General features: G+C 40.3%; 1 protein-coding gene across 6 annotated transcripts in view; it reads left to right on the plus strand.

The window, feature by feature from the left end:
* SMAD2 (SMAD family member 2) overlaps positions 1 to 11,195 on the plus strand; it is an 80,502-nt gene extending 69,307 nt beyond the window's left edge. For all 6 annotated transcript variants that reach the window (XM_032422565.1, XM_032422566.1, XM_032422562.1 and 3 more), the window contains 3 exons: positions 1,771 to 1,908; positions 2,090 to 2,234; positions 6,195 to 11,195. In XM_032422565.1, the coding sequence (XP_032278456.1) occupies positions 1,771 to 1,908; positions 2,090 to 2,234; positions 6,195 to 6,318 (407 nt within the window). In that variant the 3' untranslated portion in view covers positions 6,319 to 11,195. The remainder of the gene's footprint in view (positions 1 to 1,770; positions 1,909 to 2,089; positions 2,235 to 6,194) is intronic.
* The last annotated feature ends 11,023 nt before the right edge of the window (positions 11,196 to 22,218 follow it).

A 22,218-nucleotide genomic window follows, 5' to 3' on the forward strand; every position in this document is an offset into this window, starting at 1 on the left:
TTTTAACAATGGTTTGCTTCTGTTTCTGATGAATTAACCATCGCTTCTTGTGAGAAATAATGCTGGTCACTAAACAGCAAGTGTGATTCTACGCAGGGCTGTGATGTGGCTCTGTGTGGAATTTCTCAGATCTTGTGTGGTGTGTAAATTTTATGTAATCTTAGGTGTCTTGTGGGTAAGGAGGGCTTCTGAATACTCACCCAACCCTTAACTAAAATAGTTCTGTTTCTGCCTGTGTTTTAATTGGGGTTCTGCGTACAGATAACAGAAGGTTTTCTCTACCATATATACTTCTCTACACAATCTTAGATTGCTGTAATTCTTGGATTGTCTTTTCACTTTTGATTTCTAACTTATCGGGTGGTTTTGATCAGAGACTATAGCCTGGAAAATCTCTCCTGTTTGGATTTAATCTTTTCCTGATGGTCAAGGACATGTTTGGTGGTTTTACAATAGTCTGTGGTCATGAGAGGTGGGTGTCAGGTTCTGTGTTTATGTGTTAAATCTGGACTGTAGGTTAGTTTTCTTGTGTCGCATAACACGTTCCCACACACTTACCAGCCTGAAACTACACAAATTTGTGATATCACAGTTGCTGCGGGTCAGGAGTCCAGGCATGGGTTAGGAGTCTTCTCCTGGTCTCAGAAAGGGAGACCATGGTGTGGACTGGGCCGTGCTCTCGTCTGGAGCTTGAGGTCCTCTTCTGAGCTCATGATTGTTGCACAGTCCACTTCCCTGAAGTTGTAGCCCCAAGGGCCTCATTTCCTGCAGCCTGGCCGCTAGAAGCTGTTCTCAGCAGCTAGAGGCCACCAGCATTCCTTGCCCCATGGACCCTCAGTCTTCACAGTGAGCCACGGAGAATCTCTGCTGTTGAACCCGCTCGCTCACATTTTGAATCCGCCTTCACCAGGGACAGCCCAGTCCTTTCTAAGGGATATCACCTGATTAAGTCAGGCCCACCAAGAGAGAATCGCCTCTCCTTGAGGTCAGCTGATTTGAGATCTTAATTACATCTGGAAAAACTCCTTAACAGCGGCACCTAGATTCATGCTTGACTGACTAATAGAGATGTATACACACCAGGGGTGAGAACCTTAGGTGCTGTCTTAGATCTCTGCCTTTCATGGTTGGCTTTTTTAAATCCTTTTGTCTCAAATATTTTGTATGTATTTGATTTGTTAGATTCTGAAAGAAGTCTGTTAAAATCTTCCAGCTTATTCTTTCCTTACCTAATTCTGCTTATCTGTCTAGGGATTTAGTTGTCACCTTAATATATAATTTTAAAAAGGGCAAATGATTCCAATGTCTTGATTTTTATTTGCTTTTTTTCTTAACCTTAGTGGGATTGTTAAGGAAATACTATTTATTATAGTGAAGGCATATTTACCCAAAGAGTTAATTCCTTTAAACTTAACTCAATTTCTTTCACTTATTTTAAAATAATACATAATTTGTATGAAATTATTTTACTAGCTGTGTACTTTTCTGCATTGTCAAAATACTTTTGATAAGCATGTGTTATATTTGGAAATCAATAAAATCTTTGTTAAAAAATACTTGGAAAAATATAGAGTGGTATGTTTCACAGTTAGGCTTCAGAAAAGCATCGCTGTGGGAAGGGTTATCAAAATAGCTTCCATCATTTTAATACTTGTCCAAGAAGAGACTCTTCCAAAGTCATGCTGAAACAGGAAATGTTATCCCATTAATCTAATTATCCCATATGTATTTGTTATCCCATTAACTAATCCCATATGTATTTTGTTTTAGGGAGAGGAGTGCGCTTATATTACATAGGTGGAGAAGTTTTTGCTGAGTGCCTAAGTGATAGTGCAATCTTTGTGCAGAGCCCCAACTGCAATCAGAGATATGGGTGGCACCCCGCAACAGTGTGTAAAATCCCACCAGGTACGGATACACCAGTGTCGGTCGACCCATCCTGTCAACTTGCTGAGCTTTTCTAGTTGCCGTTAATTTTAGGAATCGGGGGATGATTTGCATGCTCATTTTTTAAGATCTGTTGCCCTTTAAAAATTACTGCCTTACGATGATATTCTTTTTACACAGTTTTTACTTTTTTCAATCATAGGCTGTAATCTGAAGATCTTCAACAACCAGGAATTTGCTGCTCTTCTGGCTCAGTCTGTTAATCAGGGTTTTGAAGCCGTGTATCAGCTAACTAGAATGTGCACCATAAGAATGAGTTTTGTGAAAGGGTGGGGAGCAGAATACCGGTATGAAATACATATTCAGTTCTTAAATTTCCACAATGTAATTCTTTTTTCTTCCGTTCTTTCCATCTCCTGAAGTTCCCATGTATCTGTTTTCCTTAAGGTTATGGAGTCAGCAGAGCTTATGCAAAATAACAAAAGGGAGTTGGAGGTCTCCGCACTTACAACTCCTGCAAATGCCTGGGCTGGCATTGCGGAAGGCAGATTTAAGACCTGTTCAGACGCGCACTGAAACGTAATGCAGGGTGTGCAATACCATCAAAGGGGTATATTTGAAGGCGTATGTCAGTTCATGCAAGGAGAGACATCTTCACTGGGGCTCTGGGAAGGCTTCTGGTAGAGACGTCACACGATCTAGGTTCTGAAAGATGTGTGGCATTTCAGTTAGGCAGGAGGGGTTGGGAAACTACCATCCTGACACGAGAATGCAGTTCAGTTTGACTGGAGTTCAGAAGGGAAAGAAGAATATGGCTGGACAGCTGAGTTGAGACCAGCTGACTATAAGGTTGAGAGGTAGATAGAAGGGCGTACTTGTCCTGCGTCAGGCACTGGGCCGTGTTTTCAATGCAGTACATCATGCATTTCAGCCTGGCTAAGAATTACTGTTTCTGTGCTCTTTTTTTTTTTATACGGTTGCAAAAAATGGTTCAAACTAATACTTATTTGGAAATAGGCTTAGAAAAGATTTGATAATTTGCCCGAGGACGCTTCATGAGTGGTGGAGTTGGGACTTGAAGAAAGCTCTCCTTGACTCTTAACACCCTCTCCAAGGATAGTAGTAACAGTTACATAATTGAGTTCTACAGAAGCTAATTTGTCATCAGGGGATAAGATAGATTAGGTTATTGCCATATTAAACAATGGATTGGATTCCACATCAGAGAAAGGGAAGACTTCCTTAGCATTTTTAAGGCTAGAACTATAAATAAAATACTTAGTCCTTCTCCAGCTCATACTGCTACTCTCTGAGCACCTGCATATGAAGGCATTCATATAGCAGAGCAATAGTATTCCTCTTTCATCTGGCAGTTTGGGCCCTTCAGAATGTATTTCATTTCATTTGGACTCGATTTTCTGTCTTCAACAAATTTTGGGAGGTGTGTGCCTCTTGAGAGTGTGAGACTTGAGGTCTGCTGGTTGAATACTTTTATAAAAATATATATTGTATTATATATTTTTATCCTAGATTGAAGACTTGTCATTATTTTGTCCAAGTTACAATAATACAGATGTTACATTAGTAGAATAATTCATTTAATCATTTCCCTTTTGAGGTATGATGCCTTTAAAGAATGCAGAGTTGCTTTTTGCCGTGGGCTTGAATTGGCCTGAGTTGATATTAAAAATTAGATTCCAGTGGTACTATCTGATACCAGGCGTTTAGGTCACACTTTTTTTTTTTTCTTCACAAGATGAGAATATTACAGAACATGGTAGTAGAAATTTAGTGCAATTAAGCATGAACTGCGGGGAGAATTCCACGTCTGTTTGTAACTCTCCTGCTAAGGACAGTTTTAATTAGTGGAGAGAGGTGCTGCCCTTCGTGCACTGCGGACTCTGCCATTCTTAAACCCAGAGAGAAGTTAAAATCTGTAATTATGAGAAGCAGTAATATACAATATGTTTTTATTGGTATAGAGTTAGAGCTATATCTACTTTGGGTAATAAACTAGTTTCCTTTAACATTTACAGATCTGAATAATGTCAGGTACTTCTAGATCTGTGAACTCTTGGTGGTTGCCAGAAACCTTTTATCCTTAATGACACTGGAGCTGAGGAGGTAGAGCTAATGGGTAGATTTCTAAAACTATTTTTCAGTTTCTGTAATACCGGCATGTTTGCCGATATAAAGATCAGGAAATGTAGTAAACAGGAAATATAGATGTGCAAGAATTTATATTTAAGTGAGAAAGATACCTGAGTTAAGTGAGTCAGTACTGAAGTGAGTAAATAGGTAGGGGATAAATAATGTCTCGGGTGCATTTCTGTGCCCAAATAAAAAGAGTGACAGCCTTCTGAAACCTACTCCCCTGTTCAGTGGCCTGGATTAAGAATTATTCCTGAAAGGGGCGCCTGGGTGGCTCAGTCGTTAAGCGTCTGCCTTCAGCTCAGGTCATAACCCCAGGGTCCTGGGATCGAGTCCCGCATCGGGCTCCTTGCTCCGCAGGAAGCCTGCTTCTCCCTCTCCCACTCCCCCTGCATGTGTTCCCTCTCTCACTGTGTCTCTCTCTGTCAAATAAGTAAATAAAATCTTTAAAAAAATAAATAAATAAATAAAAAATAAAAATAAAAAATAAAAAAAAGAATTATTCCTGAAGATTCAGCTAATCTAGTAGTAAATGATCTGATTGAAGACAAACTGAGAAATACGCAGAATTCAGCAAATGACAGAATCAGAATTAAAAGCGGTCTTGGCATAAGCCCGCAGAAGGGCTGATCTGAGGGAGAGCTAGAAGGCAGGAGGAACTTTCTCTGAGGAGCAACAGGAAGAACAGAGGAGGGGAAGATGGATAAGGGTCAGTCTTGCCTCTGCCTCCTGGATGATGTGAGTTAACTTGTGAAGTGTGCTGGTGCAATTTTAAGCTGCATAAACCAAAGTGTACTATCTAAATCAAAATAAGGTAGTGAGTTTGTACGGGTCAGATTTGAGATTGTGCTTTTATGTTCCACGTATCATGTTTTAGAAATGATCGCATATCAGCATGTCTCACAGTGTGTGTCTCAGACCCTGAGACAAGGATTCAAATGCAAGGAATTTATTCAGGAAATGGAGGAAGCACTGGTAAGGAAGGAGGAAGTAGGGAAGTGAGGTAGGGGAGGGAAGGCAGCCAAAAGCATTATTAAGCCATCTGCTGTATTGGGTGGGTCATTAGAGCTATTCCCCTAAGAAAACATGGGAAACAGTAACGAACATGCAGAATTCTCCCACCCAGAAGGAAAGGAAACTGGGCATTTAAATGCCAGTTCCCGTGTCATTGGGTGGGGGCTGCTACCGGGGAGCTTCATGTCCTAGCACTTGTGGTCTGCTGCACACGTGGCCAGAGCAGAGAAGGTCTCAGGCACAGAAAGTCAGACACGCACCATTGGAAGTTGGCTAGAGAACACTGAAAACTCTGAAGGGTATAGTGGGGCGCTGACTAGAGAAAACCACATCCTTTGAAATACAGTTTTAAATTTTATTGAACATGTGTCACTTGGAGATGAAGAGTTGATAATGGCCTTTTCTCCTACTTGAAGGGCCGTCACACTGAAGAAGCAAGCTGACTCACCGACTTACTGTATGTAATAAGGCAGAACGCAGATCAGTACGTGCAAGTGACAGGATGTCATTGAACAGTTTATAGTTCCCACAGTCACATTATGTCGAAGTACTAGAGGTGTTTCTTATTAAAAGCCGGGGATGTTGCTCATTGGCTTAGTCAGGGAAAGCCGAACTCTAGCTCTGAACATTCTGTGATAAGCTTCGGTCAGAATTCTTTTTTTTTGGTATGCTTGAAATTTGAACCCTGTTCCATTTAGACTTTACTTGGTATTTGAGGATCCTCTGCTCTGTGGTTGATTAGTAAGTAGGGTAACTGTATCTGCTGGTTTGCTTAGGACAGTCCTGGTTTGAGTCTTGTCCTAGCCTGATTATCAGTAGTGACTCTCTTCATTCTTAAAGGTGTGTCAGTTTGGATGGTAAGTAGTCAGGTCACCCTCCTAATTTTAATTTGAGGAGAAAAGAATGTTTTTGTTAATTTCTTTAAAAGCAAAAAAAAAAAAAAAGTCATTAGAAATATTTTGTTAGACTTTGAGGATTAAATAGTTTTCAAAGTAATAGCTATCCTGACTTAATACTTGTTCAAAAGAATGTTGGTTTTAGTATATACAGCCTTTTAATTTATCTAAATTCTTAATGCATGTCGCTAAACATCGCCATGGTCTTTTAATTTCATAATTCTTTTCTTGTATTCTTTTAAATAGAAGGCAGACGGTAACGAGCACTCCTTGCTGGATTGAGCTTCATCTGAATGGACCTCTACAGTGGTTGGACAAAGTATTAACTCAGATGGGATCCCCTTCAGTGCGTTGCTCGAGCATGTCATAAAGCTTCGTCACCACTCAAGTCCCATCAAAAGACTTAATGTAACAGCTCTTCTGTCATAGTATTTGTGTGTGGTCCCCATGGACTGTTTACTGTCCAAAAATTCAAGAGAGAAAACAGCACTTGAGGTCTCATCAATTAAAGCACCTTGTGGAATCAGTTTCCTATATTCGAATATTAGATGGGAAAATTAGTGTCTAGAAATACCCTCCCATACAGGAGAAAGAGAAGATTTTAAAGACTTCACTGATGTCTTGTTGGGCATAAAACTGAGTGTCCCAAAGGTTTATTAATAACAGTAGTAGTTATGTGTACAGGTAATGTATCATGATCCAGTATCACAGTATTGTGCTGTTTATATACATTTTTAGTTCGCATAAATTAGGTGTGTGTGTGCTGCTTCTTGATTTAGGCAAGCCTTTATAAAGTTACAGTACCTAATCTGTTATTCCCACTTCTCCGTTATTTTTGTGCGTCTTTTTTAATATATAATATATATCAAGATTTTCAAATTATCATTTAGAAGCAGATTTCCCTTGTAGAAAAACTAATTTTTCTTCCTTTTACCAAAAATAAACCCTTGGGGGAAGAAAAGTGGATTAACTTTTGAAATCCTTGACCTTAATGTGTTCAGTGGGTCTTAAACATTCATTTTGTGTTATTTACTGCTAAATCTCACTAAATGGAAACTTTGCAGAAAATCTTTGCAGACCTCTTCTCCATTCCCACTTTTGCCCTGATACCAAAACTGTGTAGCATGACATCCATCACTAGTCATGGTGGCTCGGATACTGCCAGCAGCAGTTAGTTCTGGGGCGCAGTACGAGTTCATTCTGGGGTAAGTCCCTTTGTCTTACATCAGATTTCAACGGATAGTAATAGACTTGTGTAACCAAGCAGTCTGTTGATTTATCCTGACACCTCATCAAAACACAAATGGCAGTATAATTATTTTCAGGGAAATGCTACAATTACTTCAGTATATTTATCCTTTTTTTAAAGCCAATCTATAGATATAAACACTCTTTTTTAAAAGCTATTTTAAAATATTTCAGTAGCAGACCTAGTGCTCTCTGAGTTTTCATTTGATTTCATTACCAGATTGTATTATGAAATGGACCTTTTGTAAATGTAATTGCTTCTGCAGAATACCTACAAAAGTGATGCTGAGGTATGATCAGCAGATAAGGGCCATCTGTTTTTAAAGTATGTTGTATTAAATTTGTAAAATCTATGTTATTTTACATAATTATGAATTCAGAATTTTAAACATTGGGGGAGAAGCAGTTGAGCAAGTTTTTTAGCCTATAATTACCTACAGTCTGAGCTGTTCTTAACTAATCCTGAATGTGTGGTTGACTATTATAACCAATGACATTTTATGCTCTGTGGCTAGAGGAGATTCCAGAAGCTCTGTTGGTAGTCCATTCGGTGGCAAATAATCCTTATGTCTGATGTTGACTCTGCCGTTTAAATAGTTCTTGTTTGTGTCTCTTGAGAAAAGGAAAATAGCCACTCCTGACCCCCTCCTAGTAAATTTTCAGATTTTTGGAGATAGATACCTTTGGTACTTGTTCTTTGAAACCATATTCAGCTGTCTCTACTGTATCATTTTCAGTACTCTCAGCATTTGATTGTTTTCTACTAGGTATTCCCCCATTTTCCTATATTTGTACATGTATGTGGTCATGCAGACTTGGTATAGTAATTTTTTATTCTTTCAACAAATAGTTACTGTTCACCTGTTTGTGTGCGCCAGGAACTTTCTTTGCTTTGGGTAAAGGTGAACAAGTTCGATCCGGTTCCGGCCATGGCTGAGACATCAGTTACTATAACCCTTAATTAGCTCACTTGTCTGTGAAGGAGATAAGCAGGGGACTGTGGTGGAGCATAGCAGGGAAGGCTTCTCTAAGGAAGTGATGCTTGAGCTGACATTTGACGTGAGAAGGGGAGCAGGCCATGGGGAGAACCTGGGAGATTGGCACTCCCGGCAAGGAGAAAGGCATCAAATGCCAAGGTTCATTTGAAGGAAACTCGCTATTAGGTCTTCATGCTTACACAGAAGTCTCTGCCCAGATCCAAACTTGGGGACCAGAAGGGTTCTATAATATGTAATAGTTGAGGGTGGCCTTACTTCGTGATAGATGGCTTCCTGTGTCCCACGGATGACTACTGTCAGACCGGCTGGAGAGAGCCAGTGCAGCCTCTGCCCTTTGGAAGGCTTTAACTTCCTCGAGAACTTGCAGTGATGTCAGGGAACAGTGCTGGGGGCGGAGAACAACTCTGAAAGTGGCAGAAGCGCCTGGCAGTTAGTCAGTCTTGGATGGAGGTGTTTAGCGAAGCAGTGCCGAGGACAGCATTCCAGCGGTGAGTATGCCCCTACAACTGTGTTGGGCATCATCCCTACAGTATTAAACTGGGACTCAGCTCTTTGGAAATACCTGTTATACTGAGCACTTAACACCTGTCCAGCAGTTGACTCCACTGGTGTTCAGTAATCTTACATGCCTTTTTAGGAGACGCTATTTCTTGCATTCTATTTTGTCTACTGCAGCTTAAATTTTGTTGATTCCCCTCCCCCCCCTTTATTGGGGTTGTTTTCATTCTTCTGAGTGATAAGTTCTCCATGTTGAATTTTGTCTCTGTTTAAATGAGCAGCATTATTTAGAATTCCCCCTCCACCGGGCTGGTAACTTTCTTGGTTTCATGTGAGAACTGAGTGAACACGTTTTTCCATCACATTTCTAAGATGGACAGTGGTTTGCAGTCAAGTCCATTGAGAGCCGCCGTAGGGAATCGGAGGCTGATGACATTCCCATTGACTTTGGTTTAACCAGTGGCAGCTTCGTTTTTATTCTGTAATGGAGTTTATATAGATTTCTTTTTAAAAAAGAGTTTTACGGCTAAAAAAAAAAGTTTGAAAAGTCTGTGTAAGCACTGTTTAGGATTAAAACACATGAGTGGACTTTGGCCCACCTTTTGGAACAACCCTGCTTGTGTTCTTTTCTCCTACTTCAGGGAACCTTCCTGATGAGGTTCGACCTAGACCAGTTATACTAATTATATATTATGTCATCCATTCATTCAGTAAACATTTATTGATGTCTGCCCTTCACCCAGCCACAGTGCTAGGTGCTGAGTAATGAAAAGATGGCTAGGATTTAGTCCTGGCCCTCAAGCTGTGGGATTACTCCTCTCTCAGGACCTTTCACTCTGCCAGAAGGAAATCTCCCTAATTTTTCTTGAAAAAATATTCTTATTCGGTACTCTTATTCTGTATTCTAAGTACATAATTGCAAATTGTTTAATATCTAGCGTTTTTCTTAACCTTAAACCATATCAGTTTTGCTTGATTCATCTGCCTTTGAACTTACCAGATTTTTCTCCTTTGTCAAAATAATTTTAATTTCAATTTATTTGTGCCTTTTAGGTTGGTTTCAATCAAGACTAAGACTTTGAAGGTGAAAAACAATCAGTCTGGTCTCTTGCTAATTGAAATCAAGTAAAAGATTATATATGCCCAATTGGTTTCTCTACCTCTTCCGAAAGCTGTCCAAATATACCTTTAAGATCTTTCTGCCTTTTTTTAATTATTATTTAATAATTAAACACTTGAGCATTTATTCAGTACTCAGTACTCTCCTGGTCTGGTTGATGGTGAGTTATAAAGTAACACAGAAAATGTTCACCTTACTTAAAATTTGTCTTTATGTTCAGATACTTTCGTAGCTGCACATGATAATTTCACAGACTGCCCCCCTTCCACACCATTTCTCCTGTATCTCTTTAGATAACTAGGTAGTCTGTGGACATAAGCAACACATGATCTTTTCTCTTACTCTGATCTAACTCATCGATGGTTCAGACATGACAAATTATTGCCCAGTTTCTTTGCTTCATGAGCTTTACTTTGCTAAATTCTTGATATTCATCAACTGAACTGTATTCTTCCTCCCCTTCTCATAACAGAATGTATCCCTTGTGGTCTTGCTGGTTGCCCTCTTCCTTGCCAACCATGTTTTATCTGCAGACATCAGAATGTTTCTCTCCATTGAACTTTACTAAAGACCAAAAAGGATGGTGCTTTTCATACCCAGGGTCCTAATTTCTTCACCATGAAAGTAGATGTTGTTCCACTTGGTCAATCACTTAAATCTTACAAATGGCTCAGAAATTCCCTCCAGTTAAATGTCTTTGTGACTAACAAAGGGCATGAATTATAGATTGTATTTTAAGTTCTGTTTAGGATTAGGAACTTTTCCAGCAGTTGCAGCTAATGATTTTCCTATAATACTAGCCCATTTCCACCTTGGAGCATATTGGATTGTTGTATTTAGTACAATCAAGAGTAATGACAGTAGTGAGTGGTCTCTAGAGGTAGTCAGAATCCTACTGTTGAGTTCCTTTTATATCTTCCTTTTCAAGTTTTCATGAATATTTTATCTGTTCAGACTACCTTTTATGCGTGGGGATTGAGGGACAAATCATCTCTTGGAGTGGAATTCCTGTGTTTGGAGCCTCAACCAGGAAATGTCAGCTGTACTAGAGACAGACAGCCTCCTAATAGCCTTTATGATAACTTGTCTAATGTGTTCATGTAATTTCTTGGATATTATAGGTAACTTTATATATAGCATAACTGCCTTAAATCTTTTTAGTAGGAAATAAATTGTATAACATGTGTATGGATTTATGTATACATACACACTCCTAGAAAAACCTGAACAGTAGGGGTCATTTATCTGCTTACATTTTAACACCGTTGAATGATTCTGTTGTTTAAATCTCTGATCTCAGTAAAAGTTTCCTAATATGCTTGCAGACATTTTCCTTTCAGATCTTCACAGAGTAATTTATTTATTCTGCCAGAGTCGTGATTTGGTGGTTTAGTTAGTATGCCATTTTTAGGCAGCTTGATAATTAAGAATCATAACTGGAATTCATGAACATCAAAACGGCAACAGACACCCACTCATTAAATTATTATATATCCAGTGGTCTCTGGAAGGTACTAGTTTAGCATTAACTTTTTTTTTTTTTTTTTAAATGTTGGATTGCCTCTCCCTGTTCTTTTCCTCTTGGTTTAAGATTGCTAAGCTGCTTAAGATACCGTGGGAAGTAGCACCACCAAGTCAAGTTCTGCTGTAGTTTTGGCCGAAGGTGGTTCAGATCTAATTTTCTTAGCTGTACTCAACAGAAATGGAGTTCCCAAAGTTCTTTGGGTCATCTCTGATTCACAGAGGATCTAACCAGAGTGTGTTAGCCTAGGTTAACTTCAGCATCGATTGGTTTGCTGCCATGAGATCCATAATAGACCCCAAATTTCAGCCACTGGTTGAGATGTAAGGGCCCTTGGAAGAATAATGCTGATGGCTAATGGCAGTGAGAAGGATTCATGAATATCAGACAAAGGACTTTTAGATTTCTCTTTAAAACAGTTCCTGGAAAATGATGTCCTACCCTCCAAAAAAAGAGGAAAGAATAAAAAAGCTCTTAGTTTCTCCAGCATTTTCAGTTTGCTCTTTCGGGTGGGGGGTTAGGCATTTACTTCCTATTTCTAATTAAAGATAATTTATTGAACCATGAAATCCATAATATATTGATAAAAGGACGAAAGTGAAGTTTTAGAATTCTAAAAATACTTCATTATGTATTTTCCATCTCACACTCCACTTTTCTTCTTTCTGTGGCTTTAAAGCTCTTGGCTATTTTATGCTGTTAGTCACTAGATAACTTGCCATATTTCTGGTTCTATATTAAGTTCTACCCTTTACAATGCCGTAGCAGCAAGTTGATTCTCAGCATCTGTCTGTAGGGATAGAAGTCTTACTAAAGTCTTTTCTCCCAAAGAGATTTTCCATTTTTCAGTAAGTCCCTTAAGAAATATGTCAGTCTCATCATTCACATTCTTGGATTATTCAAACAAAAAAGATACATTGGTGAGAAAGAATATGGTGCTTTTCTGGTGAGTGTATGTACCTGCTTTAAGAATGTAGTCATTTTTTGGTTTATGTAACTAATATACATACAGATTAATGAAAATTGGGGGAAATAATCACATATGTAGCAAGTAGGTAACCTGCATGGATATAAGTTTTTTTGTTTTTGTTTTTTTTTTAATCCTGTTTCTGGCAAAACGCAGAACCCAAATTGGTCACTTTTAGACCAACTTTACCTCAGGCTTCATTTTTGGTTTTCTGACCCTGACCTTTAAGGCATAAATATTTGTATCTTTTTATTAGTGATAGTGAAGCTGTGACACTAACCATTTTTATACAAGAGGGCAAAACAAGAAAAACTAAAGGGTAAGATGAAAGCAGTTGTGCAGTTGTTGAACTAGATCACAGCATTGTAGGCAAAATAAAAATGTTCATATCTGAGAATACTCTTTGCCATCTCTTCCCAAGGCCAGACCTTCTGGCAGAACGCTGTTAAAAGTAACAATTCAGGGCCTTTATAGTCTGAGGGGAATATCTCCAGTTGGCAGTCTTTTCAGTATATGAAGCAAGAATGTGGGAAATACTTGGCAAAGAGTGTTTTCACCTAAAAAAAGAGAATGAAAAGACATATAAAACTGATTTATTCATTTAGCTCTGAAAATCTCAAAAAGATTCATGAAATACTATGTAACTGGACAAAACCAGAAGGACCTTTAGAGGATTTGTCTGAAAACAGGTTTCAAGAATGAACTTTTATATACACTGAGCAGTCATTTGCTTAGGGTACTGTAACCGACTATTAAAATCGACACCGTTCAATAAGGTATGAGTGGACTTCCTAGGAGCTAGCCATTAGTAAGTGTCCTCAAAAATTTTTTTGAGCTGATGCCCGCGTAGGTAGCTTTCTGCTCTTGAGAATTCTTTTCCCTAGTGATCCTAAGGGAAGAGTGAGTGGTGCGCCCAAGGTGACCGACGGCCCCGGGGTGCTTGGGACTGAGACATTCCCTGGCTGCAGGACTTTTTGTTCCAAACCAGGGGAAGTCCTGGGCACACTGGGAGGAAGGGTCACCCTAGGTGTTTTTGTGATTGACCCTCACTCCCTTAAACGTTGTAATCGTTGGAATTACGTTCAGCTGTGTTTGGGTTGTCAACATTTCCAATATTTGGATAGGCGTCCTCCAATCACTTATTACTGTGGGTGGAATGTGAGATTCGTAACCAATAACTGCTATGGACCCAACATGGTGGTGAGACAAACACTTAGGAATCCAGGGAAGGTAACCGGGGGTTTAATGAAACAGAGAAGAGGCAACTAGATAGCGAAGTTCTTCAGAACTTGTGTGTGTATGGAAGTACAAATCATGTCTTGATGGGGTTAAATCTCATCTGAAGTTTGACTTTTTAACAGTAAGAGAAAACTGAGTGGTATTGTGGATTTCTTTTCGCTTGAGGGAAAATCTGGCCTTTCATGCTCTGTCCTCTGCTACATTCCCCAGACTGTCCTGCTCAGGAAGCCAGAATGTAGTGTTTATTCTCAGTGAATGTTGTATTGAGATTACCGAATGCATCAGCCAATGGCAGGTGAAGGGTGTCCTGATCCAGACTGAGCAGTGCCCTCAGTTTTGGTGGCCCCCGACCCCTCAGGTGCTTACCAGCTAGGACACCAACCCCGGGAGGTGAGATTTTTCTAATAGAGCATTAATTCTGTAATGCAATATGCCGGATGCAGAGTCTGTTGTTGTTTGCCTGTGGTCCTCAGAGCCTGCATCCTCTGTGCACTGTGATGTAGACGGTAGATGTGTTCTTTGTAAGCTTTAATCCTGTGGTTGTCAAAAGTACGACGTGGTTCCACTTTTTTTTTTAAACGATGAGCTGAGGCTTTATTGCAGCTGGTTTTCAAGTTAAAATTGCGAAATACTGATTTCCTTCCCCCCCGCCCACACCAAATATTTTAGTCTATTTAAAGTACAAAAAAAAAAAAAAATAGTTCTACTTAAGAAAACATTGCTTAAATGTCCTGTGATTTCTGGTCAATTTTTATATATATATTTGTGTGTTGTCTGTATGTGCTTTCACTTTTTACCTTGTTTGCTCTCTACCTGTGTTAACAGTACTTTCACCATTGAAAGGTGAACATTTTTCCTAGCATTAAAAAGAAAAAGCCATTTGAGTTGTTTACCATGTTATTATGGGATTAATTTTTAATTGTTTTAATTGATTTTAATTTAAACTGATCTTTTTTAGAGGGGGTTACATTTTGCTGTCCATGCCCTCAATGATACAGAAACAGAGAAATGTGTGTGTATTTCACATACCGGCAGTATGATATTAAGGGATCATCTTTTTTAAGTTTAGCGTTATATAAAAAGTTTACTCCCCTCCCTGGCAGACAGATAGTACTGCTTAATTAACCCCCCCCCCAAAACACACAGGTAATGCCACCCCACAGTGCTGGTAAATTACACATTTTAGTTTATTCCGGAGCCTGCTTGTGCCAAATTAATGGTCTCTGATACACATCATCTGTGCTGCAAACAAAAACAGACTAGAAGGTGAAATTCACACTTACTCTCCAAATACACTCTTAGCAAAAAACAAAACAAAACAAACTTTTGTAAGATTTCCATTGAAAAATCTTAGGTAAGACACAGCTTACTCATAATTAGTTATATTGACATGAAATAATTGAAAACGCTAAAATAACTTTTTAGATCAGCCAATTCCTTTGTGCCTTGCAAGAGCTCAGCTCCTTGGATGGATCAGTACTTCTCTGGTTAGCAGACTGCTTTCTTCAAATCATTGAAAACAGACACACTAGGATGCAACACAAGGAGCCTCAGAAGCTGAAATCCACTGCCCTGCTTGGCCTTGAACGGCCCAGGGACTGGCATGGCTTCATCAACCATGGTACATTGGTAAAAGCCTATGTAAACAGATCCTACTTAAATTGCCACACCATAGAACTCTATATAAACAATCTAAAAGGAACCTTACAGCATCACTGCACTTGACAGATGGCTAGAGGAGATCCTTTTCCACCGTCACCTCATCCTGGGAACATTCCTGCTCATTAACCTGTTGTGAAACTGGTTTTCTGCACCAGGAGATTCTCATTAGAACCAGTGTCCATAATTGCACATACTCATCAAGGGGCTGAAGACTAGGGGGGATGTATGTGGTACGTTTGGGTTTTTATCCCCATTTGGCAAATCCTTTTTTCCCCCTTGCTTCAAAATAGATTGAAAGCCCTTTAGTTTGGAAGCAGTCCTGTTACCATCAAACTGATGTGTTCCGGTGTGGTCATTTTAAGCACCTGATACGTCCAAGGTGAAGGCTGTGTTCATTTGCTACTCAAGAACCTATTTGCAGCAGGCAGTTGTCCAGCTTCCTTTTTAACAGACTCATCCTTTTCATCAGAATATAAAGATGAGCCCAAAGTGAAAATTAAAAATTCACAAATGTAGGAATCCAAAAGAAGTCAAAGGCTTACCTAAAAGCTATTTTCTGCAATGATGAATAGGTTTGGAAATATTTGTAGAATTGGTTTAACTAATGGTTATTTTGTAAAAAAGCAAATGTCATGCTGGTTTGCACATAGGAAGACAATTACATTTTTAAAATCAACCACAATACTAGAAGGCAAGAACATTGAATCACGTCTGGGTAACAAGTTCAGGGATAAGCCACAACAGACTAAGCCTGCCTTCAGGAAGCAGCAAGAATGCGTTCCTGTGCTCCAGGGTGAGCTCCGTGACCTTATGATTGGTTATGGGGTAGATGGAGTTTGAGATAGGGACTGACCACCACATTTACCTTCTGTCTTCAGTAGTTTTGTCAGCTGCCTCTGCACCTACCTTATTGCTAAGAGGAAGTAAGATTGCTTAAAAAGTTTTTAAAGCCCTTTGGGAAGGATGATCACCGAGGAAGGAGGTGCTTCTGAATAATGTGCAGTGAGAGGATGGACAAAATCCCATCGAAGCACGGTATTCAAGAATGCATTGAATGTGGACGGATGGAGAGGACTCGAGAACTCTTGGAACCAAACATGCTTGTGGCTTTGAATGTGCACCAAAGCCGGACGACCCCGCTGAGCTACTGCTGTGTACGGTGAGCAGAAAATGGACAGCCACAAGCTAGGTAGCTGCTAGCCCACACCTAATAATAGAGCCTGGGTCTCCAGGAGGCAAAAGCCAGAGGTAGCTATATAGCACCTTGAGTTTTATCATCGACAGTGAGATTGTGCCACCTTGCAGGCCGTCTGGGGCAAAGGATGGGAGAGTCCCGGCCATGGCCTCAGCCAAAGAGGGGATGCTTGTTTGGCATGGGGTGTTGAAACACATATGTGTGTGTGTGTGTGTATTAATTGAAACAGCTTTTTGCTCACGTACAGCTAGAGATTATTAATCTAGAGAACCCTTTGGAATTTTATGCAGGATTTTGTGTATATGTAGATTTTTCTGATGAAAAGTGGCAATCATCAGAGGCCTTAACCACTTCCTAACAGTGATTCTCCATTGAGACCACCTATCTTGAACTTCAGCTAGAATTTACTCCAATTTTAAATCTTGTTCAAGTTTTATTCATGAGACACCTTATCTCTAAACTAGATTTGATCCCACTTTTAAATATAAATGCCATATAAATAAGATTTTAATGCAAATGATGACCCACTTTGAAATGATTGAAGCTTTTATGTTTGGACTGCAGTGGGAAAAAGTAAGATTTAAACGAGCCTAGCTTAACCTCTGGAATAAAAGTATTCTAGGTTGCCTTTTTATATTGAAAATATTTGTCTTGAAAAAAACAGATTTGTTGTCTTTGTTTTACCCAAGAACCACAAACTACATCGTCCCAACTTTTAAATCAAGATCTTGAATAATAGTGTGTGGTAGCACCACATTTTAAAAACGTATTTAGTCAATCACAAACACATTTTCTAAGGAATTGAATTTTATAGAGATAATTGAATGCTTTCATCTGTAACAGAATTAGTGGCCTGCAAACCGCTGTGGTTTCTTCCTATGCTCTGAAGTTGTCAAAAGGGACTTTTCCACTGCAAGTAACTTGTATAAAGAAGTATGAGGCAGGGGAAATTCAGTTTTTAAACTCTAAATGACAACCACTGACAAACTGTTATACTCTAAAGAGCTTAACTATTTTATTAACTGAAGCATTATTTTCTTGTCTTTTATCATTTCAGTATCCAGGTGCTTAAATTTTACATAAATATAAAATCGAACACGTTAATAAAACCAAGTGAGATTTGGCAAACTAAATTTGGAGTTTCTAGCAATGTCTATATAACCTCTCGTGGTGTGATTTTCATCTGCCAAATGTCAGCTTCATTCTCTGTGTCCTGTTTCCCCCTTTTCTGCTCTACCCCTATAATCCCTGCACGTAAACCCTTAGAAAAAACTGCCTTCTCTTAGACTATTTCGTCGATTTGTTCCTATATTTTTTAAGAACTGAAATCACAAACGGGAGAGAGGTCTAAGAATCTGGGTGGTTACTACGTTCTTTAAAAGATCACCTGTGAAAATTGGTACCTATTTTGTGTGTCCAGCATTCCCTCATTTAACATTTGCCCGTGGGTGTGCTTTTTTCCTAATCAGTACTACCGCCAAGAAACAACTGATCTTCAAATTTACAATTTACAGATTTAGTGATTGGCTGAAGAGGGGTGTTGAACATAAAATCCTTTACGATAACACTGGGAAATAGAGGATCTGTATAATTCAGGTGGTCTGGGTGTTTCTCAGCTGGGAATAGCAGTATCCTGAGGGTCATTTAAGCCACAGGAATGCTAAGTAAGGGTGGAATGCTTGAAGGAGACCGCCCTGTCACGGTCAAATACTTCAGTTATCTTGGATGATGGAATAAAAACCCCCGCTGCGTTCTTTAAACAAACTTTTTCTGTCTTTAATGACTTTGGACAGAATAACATTCTGCTGGTTTGAAGCCTTGGTTATCATTTCTGACGTCATGGAAAATGCAACTAACTCGGAATCCGAGGTCTTGGGTTTGGGCCCTGATTCTGCCAGGGGATGGTGACTTTAGATAAACCATGCCATCAGACTGCCTCCAGTTCCTCATTTCCCCAGATCCCCCGAAATGAGGAAGTGACTTTTGAGGGCGGCTGTGAGGATTAAACAGGAGCCCTCAGCACGAAGTCGGTGCTCAGGGGCAGATGACTGAATCTGCGGGGCCTGCCAGAGGGAGGAGCAGGGAACTGTGAAGCCTTCACCACCAGCTCCTCTCTCTCGCAGTTGCGACAGATGTCACACTCTGAGGTGTCCAATGAAAACCTACTGCAGCAATTCTGTTGCCCCTAAAGTAATGCAGGACAAACAGGAAGACCAGTGGCGTGCAACAGTAGACGTTTACGTCGTTCGGGAGTCCGGTCCGTGATTTGGGCCGGGTGGCTCTGGGCAGACCTCACCTTGGAGCTGGCCTTGCCTGGAGTGACTCAGCCCTCTTCCACGTCCCTCTCGTCCTCCATCCTCTAGCCCACAGCCCCTTGCGAGTCTGCGTGCTGCCTGCTGACCGGCGCCCCCCAGAAGCAAGCCGCAGGGCTAGGCCTCAGAGTGGAGTGGCCAAGGGCCGGTGACACGGAAGGATGAAGAATGGGGGCTCTCCGCGCACTCCATCCACCACACCCGGGCTTTGTGTCATCCCACCGGTGAACCTGTTTGCCAGGGAGGAGTGAGAAGTGTGGAGATGCTGAACAGATCCCAAGCCGGGGTCTACTTGGTTCAAGTGTTTTTTGTTTTTTTGTTTTTTAATTTCTGGAGCGTTCAGTAGAAGCCTATTTTAACATACACCATGAAGGTGAGTTAGAACCAAACGAGTATATTTTCCGTCTGCTCTAGGTTGATCATCGGGGTTGCTCCTGCCACTATCCCATGACTGGAATTAACACCCACTAAGCTCAGCCTCGCATGTGAACAGTCCACCTCATAAATGAGGTAAAAGGAAGCAGCATTCACTTCAGAGAAAATTTTAATGATAAGCATTTACATTCATTAGTACCACTTCCAGAACATTTCTGGGACTTCTTCAATGCAAAGATGGTATCTATACACCTGCTGTACTCCGTGGTGGCCATCTTTGGAAGCGTGGAGTGCTTTAGGGAAGCTTCACCGATGATCATGCACTAGCAACGATCACAGTATGTTGTAACTCTGACACAGATTTTTAAGAAGGAAACACTGCAATTATCCGTGCCCTGTTTCTATCTTACATTTTTATATTACGAATCAAGAATAGTCTGGAGAGTCTGAGTCTCTGCTATGGAGGAAGTTAGGAAGTGAGCATCTCTTTGGTGGTATGGCTATGCTTGGTAGCCCTAGAAAGTGGAGTTGACCTCAGCCTTCAGCATTTTTGTGTCCCAACATTTATTTACATTTTTCAGAGCACTGAATATTTCTCCTTGAATACATGTTTAAATGGGCTCCCCTTCCTCACACTCCTCTTTAATGGTCACAGGAGTCCTTTTGATTATCACATTCATGTAAATACACAAAGGTATTTTGTAGTCTTACTGGCAACCCAGTGAAGGGGGCTTTTTAAAATTTTTTTTTTCCCCCAATACACCCAATATTTTTGTGAAATACAAAAAGACCACCAAAAAAAAAAAAAAAAAATCCAGATTATAACAATCAGGAAAAACACTGGTGTATATTTTTTCCACTCTTCGGATGTGTAGATGTATTTAATGGGAAGTGTTTGAAGCTTCTCTAACAGCACATTCAGTTAGAGAAAGCTATTAGAAATCATAAGAAAAAATCTCTAAAACACATTAATCCATTCAGCAAGCCATAATGGACATGTAATATAATTTCTTTTTACTGGCTCTGAGGAACACAAAAGATCTGTGTTGGTCCACTTAAAATTTGGGGTTTGTGGAGCGCCTGGGTGGCTCAGTCGATTAAGCATCCGACCCATGGTTTTGGCTCAGGTCATGATCTCATGGGTTGTGAGATCGAGCCCTGCATTGGGCTCTGAGCTCAGCGAGGCATCTGCTTGAAGATTCTCTCCCTCTGCCCCTCTCCCTGCCCCACAAGCACACGTGCTCTCTCTCTCAAATGAATAAGTCTTTAAAAAAATTTGGAGCTTGTTTTTTTGTTTTTTTTTTTGTTGTTTTAAAGATTTATTCATTTGAGAGAGAGACAGCAAGCACGTGGGGAGGGGCAGAGGGAGAGAAAATCTTAAGCAGACTCCCCGCTGAACGTGGAGCCCGACTCAGGGCTCAACACTGGGCTTGATCCCACTACCCTGAGATCGTGACCTGAGCCAAAATCAAGAGTCAGATGCCCAACTGACTGAGCCACCCAGGCGTCCTAAAAAAAAATTTTGGAGTTTGAAATTAAATATAAAAATTTTAGACATTCTTTTCATGCATGATTTTTTTTAATGTACCTAAATTGAGTATATATTTTGATTACTGTATTTGGAAGAAAACATTCCTTTGTCTCTTTTAAGTATTCTAAAATAAAAGTGTGCAATGGAACCAAAGAATTTATTGATCAGCTAGCATTAAGTGTTCAGATATAATGAGTATAGAAAGTATAGTGGACATACGGAGTATTAAAGATGCCAAGTTGATCAGATAGTAATATTACATTGAAACATTTGTGATTACTTCCTTGTAACGTTTTGATAAATTGTTAGGCACTTAGTCAAGATCTGTCTTCTTTTTTCCAACCTATAAAATGTATTACCCAGAAGTATTATACATTCCACATATAATTCCAAAATGTGATGATATGCTTTGGGTATTTTTTTTTTAAGCTACATGGTTATATAAGAACATTTTTTCACAAAAACCAAAACTTCTAAATAATCCATAGGTACAGTTAAAGAAGAAATTAAATTTCCTTCCATTCCAGCCTATCTCTACTGCCCTCCCTGAAGAATGCCTTTTGGTATTTTTATCTTAGTACTAAATGTGAAATGGGAGCTAACATTTTCCAAGGAAGCTGAACTTGTCTCCAGGTTCTGAGAAGCCCCCCTGTGACCTGGGTCTTTACCATCCCCTAGGTGACCCCCTGCTATTCCCATAGTGACTCTCCAATCCCATCCTCCTCACCACCATTTCCTGCTCCCCTACTCAGCCTGGTGGCAGAGCAAAAGGTGTCTTATGTCGGGGCTAAGCCATGTGCTCGGAGCCCTAGTTAGTTCTGCAAGGCTTCTCTAGATCACTGCCGATCAGACATTCCTTCTCAGATTTTCATTCTCCCTGCCATTGCCTGTCCCCACAGCCTACACAGACTCCATGACTCTCACTTCAAAAAAACAACAGGAAAATGAAAACAAAGTTCCTTCACAACCTGCATAACTACTTCCTGTCTCTTCTGTGTGCAATCCAATGGGTTGAGACCAGTTCATCCCAGCTGGCTCCCTTTCCTTCCCCCCCCCCCCCCCCCCCTTACTGCACTCACCTCCGCTTGCTGTGGTGTGCCCTTGTTTTCCCTCAGAGTCAGAGGAAGAGATGCTCTGTCCCAGGCTGGTTCCTTCACTGTGCTTTCCATATTGGAGTCACAAGGAGAGCTGTTAAAATGCAGCCTCCCTGGCCTCCCCTACAGGATTCTGGCTGGCTGTGCAGGTCTGGAATTGAGACAGTGGGATCCGCATTTTTAGAAAGCTCCAAGTGATTGTCAGCCAGCAAACCACTGCATGAGACCGTGTTCCCTGTGGGTTTTCAGACCTTGCTCCCTTTCCCACCTCCCACACGTTAAGACTCAGACTGTGCAAACAAAGTTGCAGTTTTTTCATTTCATGCCACTAATTTAAAATCTCTCATGAGCACCATCAAGCTTTGGGAGGGGGTGGGAAGAAGTGGACGGCCTTAAACTTGCAAACCAAAGATAACTCATTCTCTTAGTCTGTCTTGGGCTTCAGACTGCCTCTTTAGAAGAAATGCTCAGCTTCTCGGAGCCTCTTCCTCTTTTCCTCCCTGAGATGG

The sequence above is a fragment of the Phoca vitulina genome, unplaced genomic scaffold (assembly GCF_004348235.1).
Source record: "Phoca vitulina isolate PV1807 unplaced genomic scaffold, GSC_HSeal_1.0 scaffold27, whole genome shotgun sequence".
Taxonomy (NCBI): Eukaryota; Metazoa; Chordata; class Mammalia; order Carnivora; family Phocidae; genus Phoca; species Phoca vitulina.